A 17,973-nucleotide genomic window follows, 5' to 3' on the forward strand; every position below is an offset into this window, starting at 1 on the left:
TGAAAATAGTTAAAAACAAGCACAAGGAAAGCCTCAGGAACAGTAAAAGCAACAGTTTCAGGAGAAGGAAAAGCATCTCCAAATATAAAACAAGTAAGTGATACAGATTTTTCCAGACAACATTTTCTGAAGACTAGCAGAGAAATAAAAGCAGAACCAAAGTTAAACACCAGACAAGTTACTCTTGCAAGGAGTAACAAAGCCTGACTACTTTTCTCCAACTATATCCAAGAGATGGACTCAGCACATCATGTCATTTAAAAGTCCCCAGCACTATTGAACAAGTCCTGGTAAGATATGTTAGTTACTTTTTTCTGGGCTAGGTTTAGGCATGTTTTCCATGGGGGAAAAAACAAGCTACCTGCGCTGTATAGGAGAAGGAGGAAACAGGACTGAGAAAGACAATGGTGCAGCCACGTACCTGATGAAAAGTGTATTTGAACAGCAGCGCCAGAAATTCAACCACAGGGAACTGGGAGTAGGATTCAATTCTTCGTAGGTGGACGCTCACAAAGAGACGGAGAAAGTCTGTAAACTTCTCAATGTAGCTACACAGGAAAGAAAAGAAAACACAATTGAGAAAACATGAAGCACTCTACAAGGGAAAGCAATTTCATTGAAATAGTGCTAAATTCACTCAAAACCCTTTCATTAAAAAGAAAGTTACAATTAATAGCCAGTAGAACAATTAAAATATAAAGCCCTGCAACAATTACCTACAGGACGGGCAACCCTTCATTCCATTAATACCTGAAACAGCAGAAAAGACAGTCTAGTCAAAAGCAACTTTAATATTCAGATAAATATAACTGAGTTTCATCAGGCCTGCAAATAAGTACAACCCCCCGCCCTAGAGAAATAAGTATTTAATAGCAAGGCTCATCTTACTAATGCACATATAGGGTTAGTCAAATAAACTGTACCACTGAGGAGATTCAGTTGAAAGCAAGAAGTTAATGCAAGAGTTAGCAATACACATGTTAAAAATTTACAACGGGTGGTTGGACAGCCACGTAGTTTAGGGCTGGAAAGGACTGTTTCTTATGCACTGCACATCAACCATCATTCCTAAGTTGCTGTACTGAGCCTGGTATTTTGTGACTGAATTAGACTGTAATTTAAAAAAAGAGGCAAGCCATTTTCCAAAACCCAGGAATAATCAATGCTTGGGATTGCCCGAAGTGAAGATCCAAATAGGAACCCATCACCAAAATTTCAGGGAGTCTCATATGAGTCTACTACTAGAAGGAAAATTAGAGGCCGCAGCAGGTAAGTCGTTACTGTGCAACAAGAACACGCACTGCACGACATGAACTGTGTCAGGGTTAGACACCACCTTCATGTTTATCTATACAGAAAACAATCAAGTATTCCACCATTCCAGATACACGAGCAGAGCATTACGGCACCATACAAATACCAAGAGCTTCAGTGACCCAGTTACAAGGCTGCACACGGAGAAGCCCATCTTCCCCATATGACAAGAGTTCTACAGTATAAAACTATTTCAGGTTTTCTTTTGAAGAAACAAGAGACTAGGTTTAGCAGCAAAGTTGCAGACATGCTTGAACAGGCCGGTCCTATTACACTGTCCTGCTCTCCTTCTGCACACCCCGTTTTGGAGGGGAAAAACTGCTCCTTCTAAACCAGAACTCACTCAAGATTGGAAGCACTACCAGCTCACAAAAAGGTGCATCATCATCAGTTTTTACAAGGCTACAAAAACCACAATGTTTGGAATACGCAAAGAGGTTAGATTTACATTTACTTAGCACTGTCTGTTTGGCAAGACTTACCATCACTAAACAGGTCTTCATTACTGACCAAAAGCTTCAAAAGTAAAGTATTTAGCAAAAACTAAGTAGCCAGACCAAAACATTCCCCCCCCCACTTTAAAAAAAAAAAAAAAAGTGCTGATCGGAGATCACTGAAATTATTTGGCACCCTGTTCTGCAAGCCCCAAAGCCTAAGTTGTGACCTCCAAGCAATCGTTTATAACCTTACTAGACATTTCCCATTCCATAAAATATCTTGGAATCTTCAACCTAAAGCCAGCACAAATAGGGAGGTGAAAGACAAGCCAAATGCTCTTTTTCTGGACTAGTCTGGCAGTTACAATCCGTTCAAAACCACACTGACTTTATTATAAAACAGAAGATTAACCACCACAAGAGGCAGGGGAAAGAACAGACTTAGGGCAGGCAAGCTCCAAAGAGGGCAATATACTGAGGCAAGGTAGTTTAAACAGTGCCAGTTTTGTTTGGGACTTTTGTTAGTCCAAGTGAAAAATAATTTCATGTGGTAAGTTCTTTAGTTTTGGAAGTAAAAGCGTATCTATCCCACTAAGCGAACACAGGAAAATCTTCCTGTCTTTTAGGCAAAGCCACTCCCGTGCTGAGGACAGAGTCAGCTCAGAGAAAGCTCTGCTCCTGCAGAAGCCAGTTAGAGTTTTCCAAACAGTCTCCAGAGCATCTTAGTTACATTCCTGTTTCAGATTTTAATAATGAATAAAGAGAGATCTCAATTACAGACATCATTCTCTGTGGATAACACGCATAAGCAGCAGAACATAACGATACAGCAGTATGATCTCTGTAAAGGCCAAGAGAGCTATAGCCCTTGCACGGTCTTGTCAAGGAAGGCTGCTTACTGACGTTTTCCAGAGAAGAAACGAGAGAACTGACTTATACAGGGACTTCCAGATTTCCACGACAGCATTTCTGATATTCAGAATTTTATCACTGGGTCTCTATGCACGTGTCTCATATGCAAAGTCCACAGGTTTCCACTGTACTAGAACATGCCTTGTTTTAGGAAGCTGAGCAATACTGAAGTCAGAGTTAGTCAAAAAGAATGAGCAAGTAGAATTCCTTGTTAAAAAAGTCAAAATGAATCTAGATGTATTATCCCAAAGTTACAATGTATCTAAAAGATATGGAAAAAGGGAATTCTAGAGAAGAAACAAACATGCAAGCCTTCTCCACAAACGGGTCCACAGTTTGTTCCTGGGGTTTACGGTTTACTCCTGGGTGGCTACCAAAGTGGTTTTTTTTGTTGTTTTTTAAAAAGTCTCAATTCTTGCTGATGCATCTGGGAACAAATATTTTATACAGCAGCACCACACTCATTTGTTTCCATCACCAAGCATCCGTAACAAGATGCTGGGCACATTCGCACAGTTGCAATGCATTTGCCAACATTAGCGTCAGCCTGCCTGCCTTCCCAACGCAAACGCGTGCCAGCAGGCCTGCAAAGAAAGGCAACATCAAGTCATCACCTCTTTCACCACCCTGTCAACACACGGACTCAACCACTCAACACAACAGCAAGACAAGTCTTCCCTTCTCTTCTACAAGTAGGAACATCTCATATTAAAGAGTCGAGCTGTTTTAAGCAACGAGCATGGTAGTAACTTTCTGAAAAACAGCGAAAAGAATACGCAACTCCCAAGATGCTGCTAATCCCCCTGCTACCTCCAGTCAACAAGCATGCAAGAGAGCTGCTGAGGTGGAGTCATTCACCACCGCTCTGAACAGAGCTCCCCAAGCTATCTTCCAGTGTTGTTCAAAAAAAAAAAGTAAAAATTAAAAAAGCAATCAGGAATTGTCACGCCTCTGAAGAGTACACAATTACTTCTGAAGAGTACACAATTACTTCTGTTCTCTCTCAAGTCATGACCTGCAGAATATCTACCCACTCTTTATAAGTCTGAGTTTAAGACAGAGAAGGCAGATACCAACCAGAAAAGGGAATACTGCAATTCCTTTACCTCACTGTGCCTCTTCTGTTGCTCTGTTACAACTGAATGAAGGGCAGGTTCAGCTCTTGTGCCACCTCAGACCTGCAGTCAAACAGTGACGAACGGGGGGGAAGGGGAGGAAGAGGACAGGAAAGAATACAAACCTGTGCCACCACGGTCACTTAGCAAACTCAGCCCCTTGCCAGCACCTTACCTTTGTGCACCTACCTTTCTGCCTGGCTCCACCAGCAAAGAACTCTGGAAAAAAAGGTGATTAGACACACCATGCATGACCACAAATTAATAAAGACAGTCCTTCAGAAAGCAAGAGGCCCTAGCACAGCTACTTAGCTGTTCAGTTTATCTTACCTTTCATCCAGTTCCTCTAGCCGGCTCTTCACTGTATGGGCATTATTCTCCTTGGTTATCTTCTGGAGGAGGTAGAAGGTCTGTTGGAACATCCGTAGCAAATACTCCTCAAACTCCATAGGCACGCAGTTCTTAGACATCAGTTCATTGATGCAAGACATAGCCAAGACGCCAAGTCGGCCACGCTCCTGTCCCAGTACTGAGTTCTGGCTGCTGCCATTGACAGAAGACATCTTCCTAACCCGAGTGTCACAGCCAAAGCGAGCAAAGTGGAAAATGGTGGTGAGGAGCGAAGGGGTGATGCTAGTGGACAAAGGGATCCAGCTGAAGAGGTGTGCCAGGCACTCCAGTGCCAGGGAACATATATATTCACTCTCTGTATCAAGGATAGGGATTGGCTGGTTCAATAATTTGGCTGCACTGGGACTCTGCAACAGGCTACTTAACAGGTCACCTAGGAAACAAAGCACACATACCTGCATTACAAATCAAGGCAAGCACCTTCAGATAACGCATTTGTAAGCTCCGGCTACATATCAAAAGCCATTTGGAGCCTCTGCCATTGAGCAAGTTAGCGTACAAATATATGCCCAAGATGAACATAGGATTAACAGCTTTGCAAAATAACACGGGAGTCCTCCTCTTATCCTAGTGATTTTGTATTCCAAAGCTTTCCTAAATTTTTTGCTCGGATTTCACATCAGATCAGACAAACTGCTGGGAGGGGTTATTTCAAACAAACAAATACTTAAGTGGCAGCGCAGTACTGCCCTTCTAGCCTTACTGACATACACATGCAGTGTTTTGGAAAAGGTGATAATAGCGATTTCACAGGGTGTATTTTAGGGATTTATTATAAAACTCATTCCCCTCATGAAGCTGAGCATCCTTGATGTAAGCTTGCAAAAATTCTCTGGTGCATCCATACTAGAATGAAACTTGGCCAAGTCGGTTTTGCTTGCACACGACAGCTCGTGGATTATATGAGAGAACGTACGGAGGCAGACCAAAGGCCAGTACCTTCTCTCAGAGTGACCAAAAGCTTACCACAAGCACATATCGTATTTCTCAGCCTACAACCATTTGAAGTACAGGGGTTTCCTGAATCAGATGGAGCTTAAAGAATTCCTCACAGCTCGACATGGTTCATCTTCCACGATTTTGTCCAGCCTCCCATTGAACCCACATAAACTTTCAGTATTCACAACATCCCATGACAGAGTTCCACAGCTTAACTATAGGTCGAGTGAAGAACTACCCTGTTTTGTTTTGAGCCTGTCATCTGCTGGTTTCATTTCTTTCTTTCTTGTAAAACAAAGAAACAGCTGGGGGGGGGGGAAGGGGAGGAAGGCCTTCCATTCACCTTCGTCATGTCACTCAATTGATAGCTCTGTCTTGCAGCTCCTTCCCCTCAATTTCTTGTTGAGGGTGACAAGTACTAGCTGTCTTGTTCCTTACATGGAAGCCATTCAAGACCCTTAATCATCTTCACTGCTGTTCCACAAAACTTTTGATTCTGCTCTATCCTTTTTGATAGGGGAGGACCAGAACCGCACCCGCTACTCAACAATCTCACGCAGCACCACGGTAGTGCTCCGTTCTAGTTTGCTACTGACCGTTAAGCTTTCATAGAATTATCTAGCGTAACACTAAGTTGATCCTGCGTAGTAAAGGTCAGCTCACGGCCCGTGATTTGGCATGAGATGAGTGTTGCTCCTCCTCGCCAAAAGCGCCTTACGCTTTTATTGGTATTGCATTTCACCTGCCATTTGCCCAGTCAAGAGACTTTCAAGATCTCCCTGCAAGTCTTCAGTCAGCCCTCTTTTTACTATTCTGACCATCTTGGTGCCATTAGCAAACCTTGTCTCACTGCAGACCCCTTTTCAAAGGTCTTTTATGAGTATGCTCATCAGCACAGGCCCCAGCAGTGTTCCACTGGTGACCTCCCCGCCATTGCAAGGACGGACCATTTCCACTCATCCTTCACCTCCTACCTTTTCGCCCATTGATCAGTGCAGAGACTCTCCCCTTATCCCATGATGGCCTTGCCTTCCCAGAGGCTTTTAGTAAGAAGCCTTGTTGAAAGCTTTACAGAAATCCAAGCAGATGCTATCAACTAGACTGCCTGCTAACTCACAGGCCTCCACAGGCCACAAGCTGAAAATCGATTCACCTTCTCCATGTCATTCAATATAATTTTCTCTCCTGAGAATGAGTAACACCTTCACCTTTAAAAATCCACGAGCACTCACCACAGTAGAGAACTTACAGTTCTCCAGAAGATATCTGAGTACATTTATTGAAAGTGAAGTGACTCAACACAGTAGCAGTATGAGAAAAAGAGATATTATTTACTGAGCTGCTTCCAAAGCGCTCAGAAGTGTGAATGATGAACAGATTCCTTTTAAGCTTTCAGTTTCAATTAAGATAAAAGTCTTGCATCACTAAATTCAGAACTGCCTGCCAACCTTAGGGTTGATTCTTTCCCCTTTCCTCCACCCCAAAAGCTTTTTCATGTATCATGTTACTTCAGCTGAGTTAGTTAACTCTGCACTTCAAGTCTAAATATCAACGGGGTCCCCATCATTACATTCACAAGCATGCTGCAATTCAAGAGCTGCTTGCATTGGGCTTTTTACAAAAGTAGATACGCTTCTATGTATTTCAAATATCCAGGCCAGTAAATTCCACAAAATCAGACAATGAAGTTAAGATTCTTATCTTTTAATACATCAGCCTCAGCAAGAGATTGTAAATTAAGCCCTTGTAATTCGTAGCACTTGGTCTGAATAGCAATCTCGCAACCAATTAAATCACTGAAGCTCAGCGTTTAAGGGATTTTAAGTTATATTTGTTATCTTTGTAAACAGGTAATAAATTTACAGGTACAATTGCATTCATGCACAAGGAGAAAACTCTTGGAGGGGGCTGGGATCCTGTTAGTTTTGCAGGAGTAAGAAGCAGCAAACGTTTACTTCTGTTACTCATTTGTTTACCATGCATCAGTGAATATGCCAAAAGGAAGGTATTCGTCAAGTAAAGAGATAAACCATGCAAAGAAAACATTTTGAGCCTGAGAGATTAGTGACAAGTAAATTCTACACTGATCCAGTAACTCAAGTGTTTCCCAATACAGGACAACTGTTGTTTCCCAATACAACAACAACAGTTCCTTTGCTCGCGTGGTATAAGAAATGAGTTTAGCATAGTCTTTAAATGTCATTTAAAAACTACACAGGACTCGCAAGTAACTTCTTCACTTTGTTTCTCTGTGCAAAAAAAGGAAGCACTATAGATTTACCAAGTCCCTAAAGAGAGTTTGGCTCTAACAGAAGATATTAAAGACTTATAGGGACTCAAAAGCTTGTTTTGCCTTTTGGAACACCATTAATTTCAACTGAAGGACAGAGAAACAATTAACATATACATTGTAGACTATCACTGAACCCATGTTTCCCGCAGAGTTCACCTTCCAAACATGCATTCATTTCCGTCTGCAAATAAACCCTGAAAAGCACTCCCAAAGCCACTACAGTCACCCAACTGCTACTGATTGTTTGTCTGTCTTTAAACTCCAGTTTAGGGAGTCTAGAATGCATTTTTGGTTCTAAATGTTAGCATTCCTACTGGTACTCTTATTCCATTCCGTGAACCTTAATACCCATCAGATCAAACAGTGACCCAGAGGACATTTAGTTAACAAAAATCAAAACAGAAAAAGTCCATCACAAAATACAGAAAGTGAGCAATCAATGGACAGAAGCGTGAAGCACTCAACGCCTATTTTGGACTTCAGGAAATTGAAGTGCAGCTAGTTAGTTTTAATAAGGAGACAGCAGTCAAGACATCACAGAAAAAATAAAAAAAAGAGTTTCAAATAAAAAAATTTTCATAGGCAGAAACTGATGAAATTCAGCCTGGCATTTCTAAAGGAACCATCAGTGCAGTCTGAATTACTAGAAACTATCTTGAAAATAGACTATGTGAGAAGTCTTTCTTTTGTTGCTGTTTAAAAGAGGGAGATGAGGAAGACCCAGAGGATTTTGAACCTGTAGGAAATTCAGCACATGCTCACTTTGAGAAATATTATCTACATAAAGTTACCAGCAGTTGAATGCACAGATGAGGAGAAACTGTCTCAACACAAGTAACATCCAGTGATTTGCTGAGGAACTGAAAGGTCATTTCAAATGGGCTTCAACTGAGAATGATCCCAGACTTTGTTCCATTGAATGTTTTTTATTACAAATCCAGACAACAACACAGAGAATTTGTGAATTATCCCAGTTTAAGTTATTAGCACTCCAAAACTCACACTGAATGAGAATTCTTAAAATTGCTCTCCAAGGTGCAGTACCGCGTTCTGTAGGCATGACCTTGAATTTGACTGTATCAAATAACACTCTGCTAGAGTGCGTTTGGCTTACCAAGCAATTCAAGCTGTTTTGTACAAATACAGCATTATTGACCACTGAGTCACTTGCTACCAACAGTGTTGAAACTAGCATTAATCAGCTTTTTGCCTTGGAAGACAATTTTCTTTAATGTCATATCACAGTATGGTGAAGCACTTGCTGGCAGGGCAGGTGAAGTTAGCATTCCTGCCCTCCCCAAGTAGTTCACTCTTGCAAAACAACACTCCCAGGTTGAATTCGTCTTTTTTTTTTTTTTTTTTTTTAAAACATTTGCTGACTGCAGCAGAATTTTCTCCTTAAAATGAGTTAAGTTTAGGTTTTTTTATTTTACATATGAATGCAAAAGTGTCTTATGCTTTTCTAGGACAGAAGCACTTGAAATTCTTGTCCAATTCTAATTTAAAGGGGATAATTTTACATCACATCGAAACACCAAAACTTAACACAGAAGAGCCGATTAGTGCCATTTGGCTGCAAGGAAGTGATCTGCAACCTTTAACTTAAGCTCCTAAAGACAAATGAGTCAAAGGTCCTTGCCAGAGTTTTGCTAATTCACAGAAACACAGTACACACTGACCACAACTCTGTATCAGTATGACCCTGGAGAAACAAATATCAGATCCATAAGCGTTTTGCCTCCCCTCATATGCAACTGGATATTATAGGTTTCCTGAGCCTAAGGCTCTCCTTTTATCTTGTTTAAAGTAGATAGAGCCAACATAAGAATTTTTAAACAAAAGGGTGATTTCACAGCATCACAGTGTTTCTTCTTGCTTCATATTCTGAGAAGCAGGAATGAACACACCATGTGCTGCTGGAGAGCAAATCTTAGGTGAGCTTGTAAAAAAGGCCCTTGCTACATCAACATACCAGAGAAACTGGTAGTCATCAAGACGGCCTTTATGCTTGGGGTGACCTCTACACCAACAGCTGTCCCCTATTTAGCCTTAAAAGGGCAAGTGAAGTGTACTCAAAGTACAAGAACCGAGAAGTGTGCTATCCATTTCAAAGGTAACTAAGGATTACATATGTAAATGAGCATACATCAGACAAACAACCATGAAAGACTGTAACAGAAGTAGGTAGAAAATAAGCTTTCACAGGTATGTGTACAAAGTCCCAGTCACTTTATTTTTTTAAATATATGTAATTAGAGCTGCGGTTTTGCTCCTCTGGCTTTTGATGTGCTTTTACAGCTGTAATTCATAGATGGCAATGTCAACTCACTGCTGGTACAGCATTTTGAACTGACACTTCAAAAAAAGCTTTTTCCTATCTGAAGGCAACAGGAAGCTATATGTGCCCTCTTGAAGGAGGCAGCATTTTCAGCCGAGGAGCATTTTCATTTTCATCCCCTGCTGTGGAAGTTGCTTTTTCTGGTAAGATGCGTCTTTCTGACCAGAAATTTTTTGGCCTACATACAGCTTTAGGAAAAGGTTATCACAATAGGTCAGACAGTAAAGGAAGGAATCTATGCCACACATTGCAAGTTAAGCTACAAGATATTATTCCCATCTACTTTAAATTTAAGGTAGAAGTAACTCAGTTTTAGCCATCCTTACCACTTTCTCCTGAAGTTGGGGATGGTGGCGGAGTGGCAGCAGTAACACTGTGTTTGTCCCAGATGCTCTCCAAAATACCTGGCCAAAGAGACATTCTTTAAAATCGCCTGCTAATAAAAACAAATTCCTCTAACAAACATATTAGAGACTTGAAAGAACTTTGGTAGAACACGTTTATACAGTGTTTGGACAAGGAACGTCCTCTTCTCTTAATGAACTTGAAGAAATCACCAAGTGCTTACATACACAATCTAAATCCCTCTTCATAAATAAGAGGGCACTTAGAGCTATACATCTGCTCTGCTACATAAGCTTGTTTCGTAGTAAGCTGAGTCAGGCACGCAAGCGGTAGAGTTGAAAATCTTCAACCAGAAGGAAGCAGTCACCATAGAGCCCTCACCTTGCTTCACTGGACAGTGAAGGAGTGAGCCTGCTAGCATCTGAGGGACGGCGAAAGACGACGCTTGTTTCAATGCCGCAAGAGCGGTTTAACTCATACCTGTGAGGAGCCCAAGTACTGTTTGCACCTGGTCCAGGAGCAGCTTCCTTAACTCTTCCTTCCGGGCTACGCTAAGGTCCTCGCGCGGACACGCCAGTTCTTCTGAAGTAGTTTTCAGCATGATCAGTCCCAGAGGAGTGGTCACAGGAGACTGAATTAACTGAAAGGAGACCACACAAACACGGTATAACATTCTGCAAAACTGTCAGACCGCACATACAAAATCAGGAATACTATTAGCAGTTCACGAGCGTTTCGAGACTAAGGCAGCATCGATCTCCGCAGTTTACAGCGCTGCACGTTGAGCGAAGAGGACTGCAGGCATTTGATTTCCTGAGACACTAATTCACAATGCTGCAACAGTTCAAGCACCAGGGGAGTCCTCGGGGTTTCAAGAGAGCTTTCTTAATGCCACTGCCCGCATCTGCTGTTCCAACATGTTTATTAGTAGCAGTTTGTTCCTCGTTTACTGCCCGACGCCTGCCGACATCACCACTTCTCAGAATTGCCTCAGCGCCAGCGGTTTCGCTACGTAACGGGGCTGCTTCTGGAGCCGCTCAGGAGCCCGTGCCACCAGCCGAGCAGTTTCGACATTTAAAAAGAAAACAAACAAAAAAAAGTCGCGTTCCTTCTAATACCTGACAAACAGTGGCAGCCAATACTGAACGCCCGCAGAACACTGGCAAGAGATACGAGCTCTCCCTGCCTCTGCATCAGATCTCACACTAAAAATCACAGCAAATCTTCTGAAAAGAAAGACTCCTATCAGGTACAGAAAACACGGGAGCAGGGCCAGAGAAAGCAACGATTTTTGCCTTCATTAGACTCCGGGCTATGAGAGACAAATTCAAGCGGGACAAAGCTTTATTTTCAGCTTAAAAAAGAAAAACGTTGCTCTTCTCTGCTGGCCTGGAGAATCCAAAGCAACTTATGTACTAACCCTGGGGGCCGGCGGGAGGAGAACACAAAGCCAATCACAAGCACTACAAGCAAACCTTATATCATATATTAAGTAATGCAGACTGATCTCAGTCCTGTTCATACTGAGCTCCCCCCACAAATCAGAGGCAAGCTGACTTGAAACGGCTCAGGCTACACAGTTTAGAGAAGCATGTGAAAAGGAAAGCCCATATGTGAGCTCTTAGTCTAAAACAGATGCCAGTCTGGTTTTCAGAAAGCAGGCTGGAGGGCATATATGATGAGCTTAAAGACAGCTTGGAAAGTTTGGGTTCTTTTTTTTCAGTTCTAGCTGGTGTTCATGGTAAGTAAATAGCTTTGCGCAGGGACCTTCTGATGCATGAGCTCCACGAGTTTCGGGCAGACAAAAGTTTTGATATGACAAGTTAAGACTCTTGCTATCACCCGTTTGCCACAGCTCCTCTGCCAGAGGTTAGCAGCCCTGTGGTGGGGCTGGCAGAACGGAAACGCGCACAGGATAAGCCATCTCCCCATCAGTCTGACCTTCCTCATCGTAAATTGAGGTTTTGTGCTCAAAAGGGACCATAAAGGCAGCAGTCTCAGGCAGGACAGCAGTAATGTCTTCAGCTGTTGCCACCGGATCTCCCAGGACTCACCAGTACTCGGAGAATAATTGATCTTTTATCGTGAGATTATTAGTTCATATTATTAATGCAACAGGACTTCATATTTTAAAGAGGTTTTTTTTTTTTAAATTCACAAGAGTAACCCCTCTCTATACCCTTTCTTCAAATCACTGAAATCAGATCTATCTACACTTAACTAAGCCCAAGAAACAAAAGGAGAAAAAAATCTCTCCCTCAAAAAAAAAAAAATCCAAGCTTCAGACCATATCCATACATTAAATTTGAGTTTACCAGTAAGCCTAATGGTTATTAATCTCTTCCACATTGGTGCTGTGCTAATGAAGGCGGGGGGGAGAGGGGGGGGGCACAAAACCAAAAAGACCAGATCCCTGTTCCTCTTCAAACAGCACAGCCGTTATTTCTTTCTTCAGACATGACCCTAAACCAGGTGTTTGAAGCAGATGTTTGGCACAGAAGCAGACAGCTAGAAAAGAAAAGCTAATGAAATATGAAACACATTGGTGAACGATGAAGAGATTTAACATTTCCTCAGCACACTTTCAGACAACACCAGGAAGTTTACTGAAGTGCCACTGCGTGGCATTGCTGATGCTAAACGAATTCATCCCTTCACAGAAGCAGCGTTTTCCAAGAAAAATTTCTGCTTTTGCACAATGATAGCACAATAGCCCAAGTTACTTTCCCTCTAGTGGGTCAATAATAGTTTCAGAGACTATTTAGAGTACTGAGATACAACTGAATCCTAAATAATCAAACAGTTATTCAAATTATCTTAGAAGGAGGAGTTGAGATAGGGCTTATCTGCAGCTCCAAAAGGACTTCATTCCTTTGCTACTCTTCATAAATTGGGGGTCTTAAAGTTCAATATTAATATTCTTCCTACACTTTCTCTGAACGTTTTTGGAAGGTCCGCGCTATCGAAACTAACTTCATGGGAACACTCCCTCAGAAGCTGAGCCCAGAAGGGGGCTTGAGGAAAGCAAGGTCCCCAAAACGGGCTCTGCAATCACTTAGATAACTTCCAAATTCCTAGAAAAGAAAGGAGAAGCTCAGAGGGTATTTCAATTGCAAATCCAGGAGAAACCAAAAGCCCAAACTGTAGACAGTAGCCAGAGTACTTACAAGATGAACAACTCAGGAAGAAAATGCAATATATTGCACTACGTGATTACAGAAGCTGTTAGAAAAAAAAGATTACTTCGGTCACTAACAAGCCTCGTAGGCAAAGCTAGCACTTTCTGACTTTGCAATTAATACTCCATTTGTCTTAACAGAAAAACTCCCAAAACTTTGGGATTTTGATTTATTCAAATAACTGCCCTGTGGCTTGTCTGTAGGTATGCTTGCATTCAAATCAACGTAATCACATCAGCAGAAAAGACTGTGTAGCACTTCAGTTTACACTTGGCCTGTTTAAGCCAAATATGAACAGTTTTAAAAGAACTGGAAATGAAGTGCTCGAACCAAGCGAGTTGTTAGTTTGGCTCAGGCTGTACCATCCAGTTTCTTCACTGTGAAGACGTTGGATTACAAACACCGTTCAAACCAGTGGCACTGTCTCAACTGTGGCTCTCAAGTACTTATTCTAGTCTTCCTGTGAGGGTCTGCCCAAAAGTCTCCATCAGCATTCAGTTAGCGACTTTACATCATCAGGTGTCCCAAGCTTTTCAGGATAACTTTGGCCATTGGAATTTGGTGGAAAATCTCCAACAGCTTCATTCAGAAGCTTCCTTTTTGAGAGTCATCCAACAGTGCCCACCCAGGGTTTTACTGACTTTTTTCTTTATATAGAACCACCCACCACCTGCACATTTTCAACAACCACACTTAAATATTTAAAATTCAAAGTGCAGTTGATACTTGTTGCACACTCTTGTTCCTTTGTCAAAAATATTACACGAACATGATCCGTTTGGCAAGGTATCCGAGCCAAAGGCTAAAATGCTGAGTATATTCACAAGAGAGCTTCACCTGCATAACTCTGCACAGAAGACTAACCAGGAACTTCAAATTATGGTCAGAAAGACTTTAGAAACTTCTTGAGTATTGCTTAAGTTCATAGAGATCACAAGAACTAGGGCAGGCCAAGACTTCAGTCACACCTTTGCCTGCAGCATTGCACAGCAGCAGCATTGTATAAATTTAGCCAAGGCAGCTTTACACTAGCTGGTTTAGGTACCAGCAACAGCATCACCAGGGACACCACAGGTCCACGTGAGCTACAAAGCAGCCCGGAAGGCTTGGGGAAACACTACTCACGTGGCCAGCCATTCGACTGTACAGTAAAGCAGCTACTCAGCATTCTTAGTAGACTCATTTCACAGACATATCCCAGACTACTGTTGTAACTAAAACAGAGGGTGCCGAGACACACTTGCTGGCAAAACTTGGTGCGGTAGTTTGAGACGATTCACCCTGACAGAATTAGCAAAAGGGAACTAGTGTCCCCAGCATCTTAGTATAAAGTTAACCTCTACAGCACACGTTCCCTTCTGCTGATGCTGCTATGGCAGAGAACTGGCACCGAGGTGCAGTGGGCTCTGATTTATTAAGGCTGCTGCAGCAACGCTCACGGGAGCTCATCTGTCAGATCATGTAGCATATTGGCAATTCAACGCAGCACATCTGTGTTGCTCTGCCAGCAAGGAAGCATTAGCAGATCTGCCATCAAGGCACCTTCTTGGTTTTCTTCCAGCAGTCACCAGAGCACCAGGGATCAACTAATTGTCCCTAAATGTCAGAAGAAGGCTCCACTTAATCTCAACATAACACTAGAAAAAAAAAATAGAATGTGTAAGAAGCTACAAGTTAGTTGAAAAACTAAAGGAAAAGGAATTAGAAAAACCTACAACTTTCTTTTTCGTGCAATTGTTTCTTATTTAACCTTTGTCAAGAGAAGTCACTATTCAAGGAAACAATATAATCTCTCTCCACAAATTAAACTAGTTTTTTCTTTACAAACTTCAGCCTCTTTTCCAAAGATACATTCTTACCTGCAGAATGTTAGTGAAGAAGTCATGGTAGAACATTGGCCAGTCTTGTCGGCCAATATCCACAATCACTTTGCAGAGTTTGTTCCTGATGAAGTAAGGCAGAGTTTTGTGGTGAGCTAGAAGAAGCTTGGGCAGGCAGCTGCGGATCTCCATTTTGTCTTGAGATGGCACCCCAAGCCACATCTTATTGATTAGGTTCTGGAAAAAGAAACAGGCCTCCCAGATGAGCACATCTTAGACACACCAAAGGAAGTGCTTCATTAAGTTGAACAGTTAGGTGTCTGAACAGGATAATTTAACCCAAAGATACCAGGTATGGAGTCTGCAGGAAAAGTATCTTAATACATTTAATCATAACTTCCTTAACTGAAGTCTGGGTAAAAAATTACCTGAAAGGAGGAAAAGAAAAAAAAAAAAAAAGCAGCAGCCAGAAACGTAGTTACCAAGTTTACCACGAAAGCCAAGTAAGTGCTATTCTCATTGAGAGTATTCAGACACATAACGCAGGGTTCCTGCTGCCTGCCACAATGCAGACAGGGAGAAGGCTATAGCTTTCAATAGCCATGCATCTACCCATGCCTCTACCTGACCGAGCATGAATCAAAACTTAAGCATCTACGTTTCATCTAGTTCAACTCTCCCTGCTGCCACGAGCAGACCTGCAGATAAGGAAACAAGTAGATATTAGTAGGTTAAACAGAAGATTTTTCTCTTTTTGTAGAGCACTTCAAATGGACGCTGTATGTTAGAGCACGTACACAGCCTCACTGGGCAAAGAGCTGAAATGTAACATGTTATGACTGCTCAGCAGTTTGGTACCATCTCTGACATCTTTGCATAAACTCACCTTTACGGGTTGTTTAAGCTAATAAAATCTAGGCAGATCAAGAGCAGCCGAATAGAGAGTACAAGCCCTGCACCATTAACTGTAACTTGGAACAAGCTTTGCTGCTACCTAACGGAGTACTCAGACAACCAGGACAGTGACATCTCAAGCTGCTGAGCAAAACTCGCGGAGCTCATCTCTCATAAACCATGCAGTGTACAGGTACAAGCTCTAACAACAACAACGGAACAGTGACAGACTTGAAGAGTGACTCCACCATCAAGCAGTTTTGCATGAGATGCGCTTCACTGTCCCAGAAACTGTTACCAATATAGTTTTGAATAGGCGAGCTTTTCAATCAACTGGCAAGTGACAGCAACTAGCTTGCATCAATTTAACCAGTTCCAGGTCAAGTAGAACTAATTTACATATAAAATAAAGCCTTTCCACCATCTTTTAACCCTGGACCCTTTGAAAGGGGAAAGCACAACCCCACATGAGGCAGAAAAAGAGGAAACAAGTTTCTGCTTTAAGTGAACCTGATGCAGCAAAGGTCTCCTGAAGGGCTAAGCTGGGAGGTCACCTTACAATTCAAGAACTTTGCAGCCACAAGACACCACTTTAACAGAAAGCTTTTAGCCCACTTTAAAATGGACAAAATCCATAAGAAGGTACAGCTGCAAAATTACTTTCCTGCAATGCTACAATCCCATTTAGGGCCTCTGGAGTATTAGTAGCCAAAGCTCTCAGGGTAACTTATTCAGGAGGCCTGCTACCGAGGCAATATCTGCACCCATTTGCAGACACAGTTTGGAGAATTTGAAACCAAGAAATCCTGTGCAGTGAAGGGCTTTGTTGCACAAAATGGAAGGCTGTAATCATGGTACAAACAACCCCAATTCACAGTATAGAGGTTTCACTGAGATTTATAAGTGAAGTGCCCCAAAGAGGCTGCTTTTTGGTTTGCAGAAAAGATAACTGTCTTGAAGTACTGCTTACAACCAATAACTTTTTTTTTTCTCCTAAATCAGCAAAACCAAGGAAACAAGTTATTCACTGTAAGTCCAGAAAAAGAATTTCAGAAGCTCCAATAAAACTGGAGGGATGCTTTATCGTTAATATTCATGCTTTAACGCCCACAGAATTTTGTCCTACCCATAACCTATCAAATACTTCGGGAGGAGGGAAAACAAAATTATCTTTTTCCAAAACCAAAATGGAAAAGATTGTCCACTCGACATGAGAATTTTTATTACAAATCTGCTGTCATCTTTTAGCTGTTCTAGAAAATAGAGTGTTCTCAAGAAGTGGAGGATGACCCTTGTGTTTACACAGAAAATACTTTTGCTGATGAATTCAATCCTAACATAGCTGATCAGCTACAACAGTTAACTTCAGAAACTGCAGGTTCTCAACTGAAAGATTCTAATCTCTCAGCTAAGCCGTGGACTCATTTCTCTCAGTTCACACTTGGACAGTGATTTCTTTGTTCTGCTTAGGTCTGGGCACAATTATTTTTTCAGTACTTTTTCCCCGCCCCCCCCCCCTTCCTTCCAGAGGAGCAGAGCCTCAGTCAAAAATGTTTTCCTCCTCAAGAAAAATGGTCTAATTGCTGCAGGCTGCTACCGTACAACATCCTTCACCAGAGAATGGAACAAACTCTTGCACCATTTTTGTCACGCTTACCCCTTTTGAGAGGAAGGATGGCCTGATGGTGAAGGGTGATGCAGATTCAGTTTGCGGATGTATTTTAGGCTCCCTCCCTATGCAACCCCAGATAAATAAAGTGAGCCTTTTAATTCAGAAAGTTAGACAACAACAACCTGGGCACATCATTTGTGAAAATAACACAACTTACATTAAGTACAGAGTTGTTTGCTCTATCTAAAAAGTGGTCCGCAGCAAAGGGTGTAAAAACCTTGAATTCGGAGCAAGGCTGCCAACCCAGCCAAGAGTCCAATGAAAAGGCTATAAACGGACCAAGGTAAGACATGACACCGACCAA

At 41.9% G+C, this 17,973-nt stretch overlaps 1 protein-coding gene across 3 annotated transcripts in view; it reads right to left on the reverse strand.

Moving 5' to 3' along the window:
• XPO6 (exportin 6) overlaps positions 1–17,973 on the reverse strand; it is a 60,827-nt gene that overhangs the window by 22,859 nt on the left and 19,995 nt on the right. For all 3 annotated transcript variants that reach the window (XM_068908258.1, XM_068908257.1, XM_068908256.1), the window contains exons 4-8: positions 15,143–15,340; positions 10,585–10,744; positions 10,086–10,163; positions 4,109–4,562; positions 422–548 (exon numbers count right to left, since the gene is read on the reverse strand). In XM_068908258.1, coding sequence (XP_068764359.1) covers positions 422–548; positions 4,109–4,562; positions 10,086–10,163; positions 10,585–10,744; positions 15,143–15,340 — 1,017 coding nt within the window. The remainder of the gene's footprint in view (positions 1–421; positions 549–4,108; positions 4,563–10,085; positions 10,164–10,584; positions 10,745–15,142; positions 15,341–17,973) is intronic.

The sequence above is a fragment of the Struthio camelus genome, chromosome 15 (assembly GCF_040807025.1).
Source record: "Struthio camelus isolate bStrCam1 chromosome 15, bStrCam1.hap1, whole genome shotgun sequence".
In the NCBI taxonomy this organism is placed as follows: domain Eukaryota; kingdom Metazoa; phylum Chordata; class Aves; order Struthioniformes; family Struthionidae; genus Struthio; species Struthio camelus.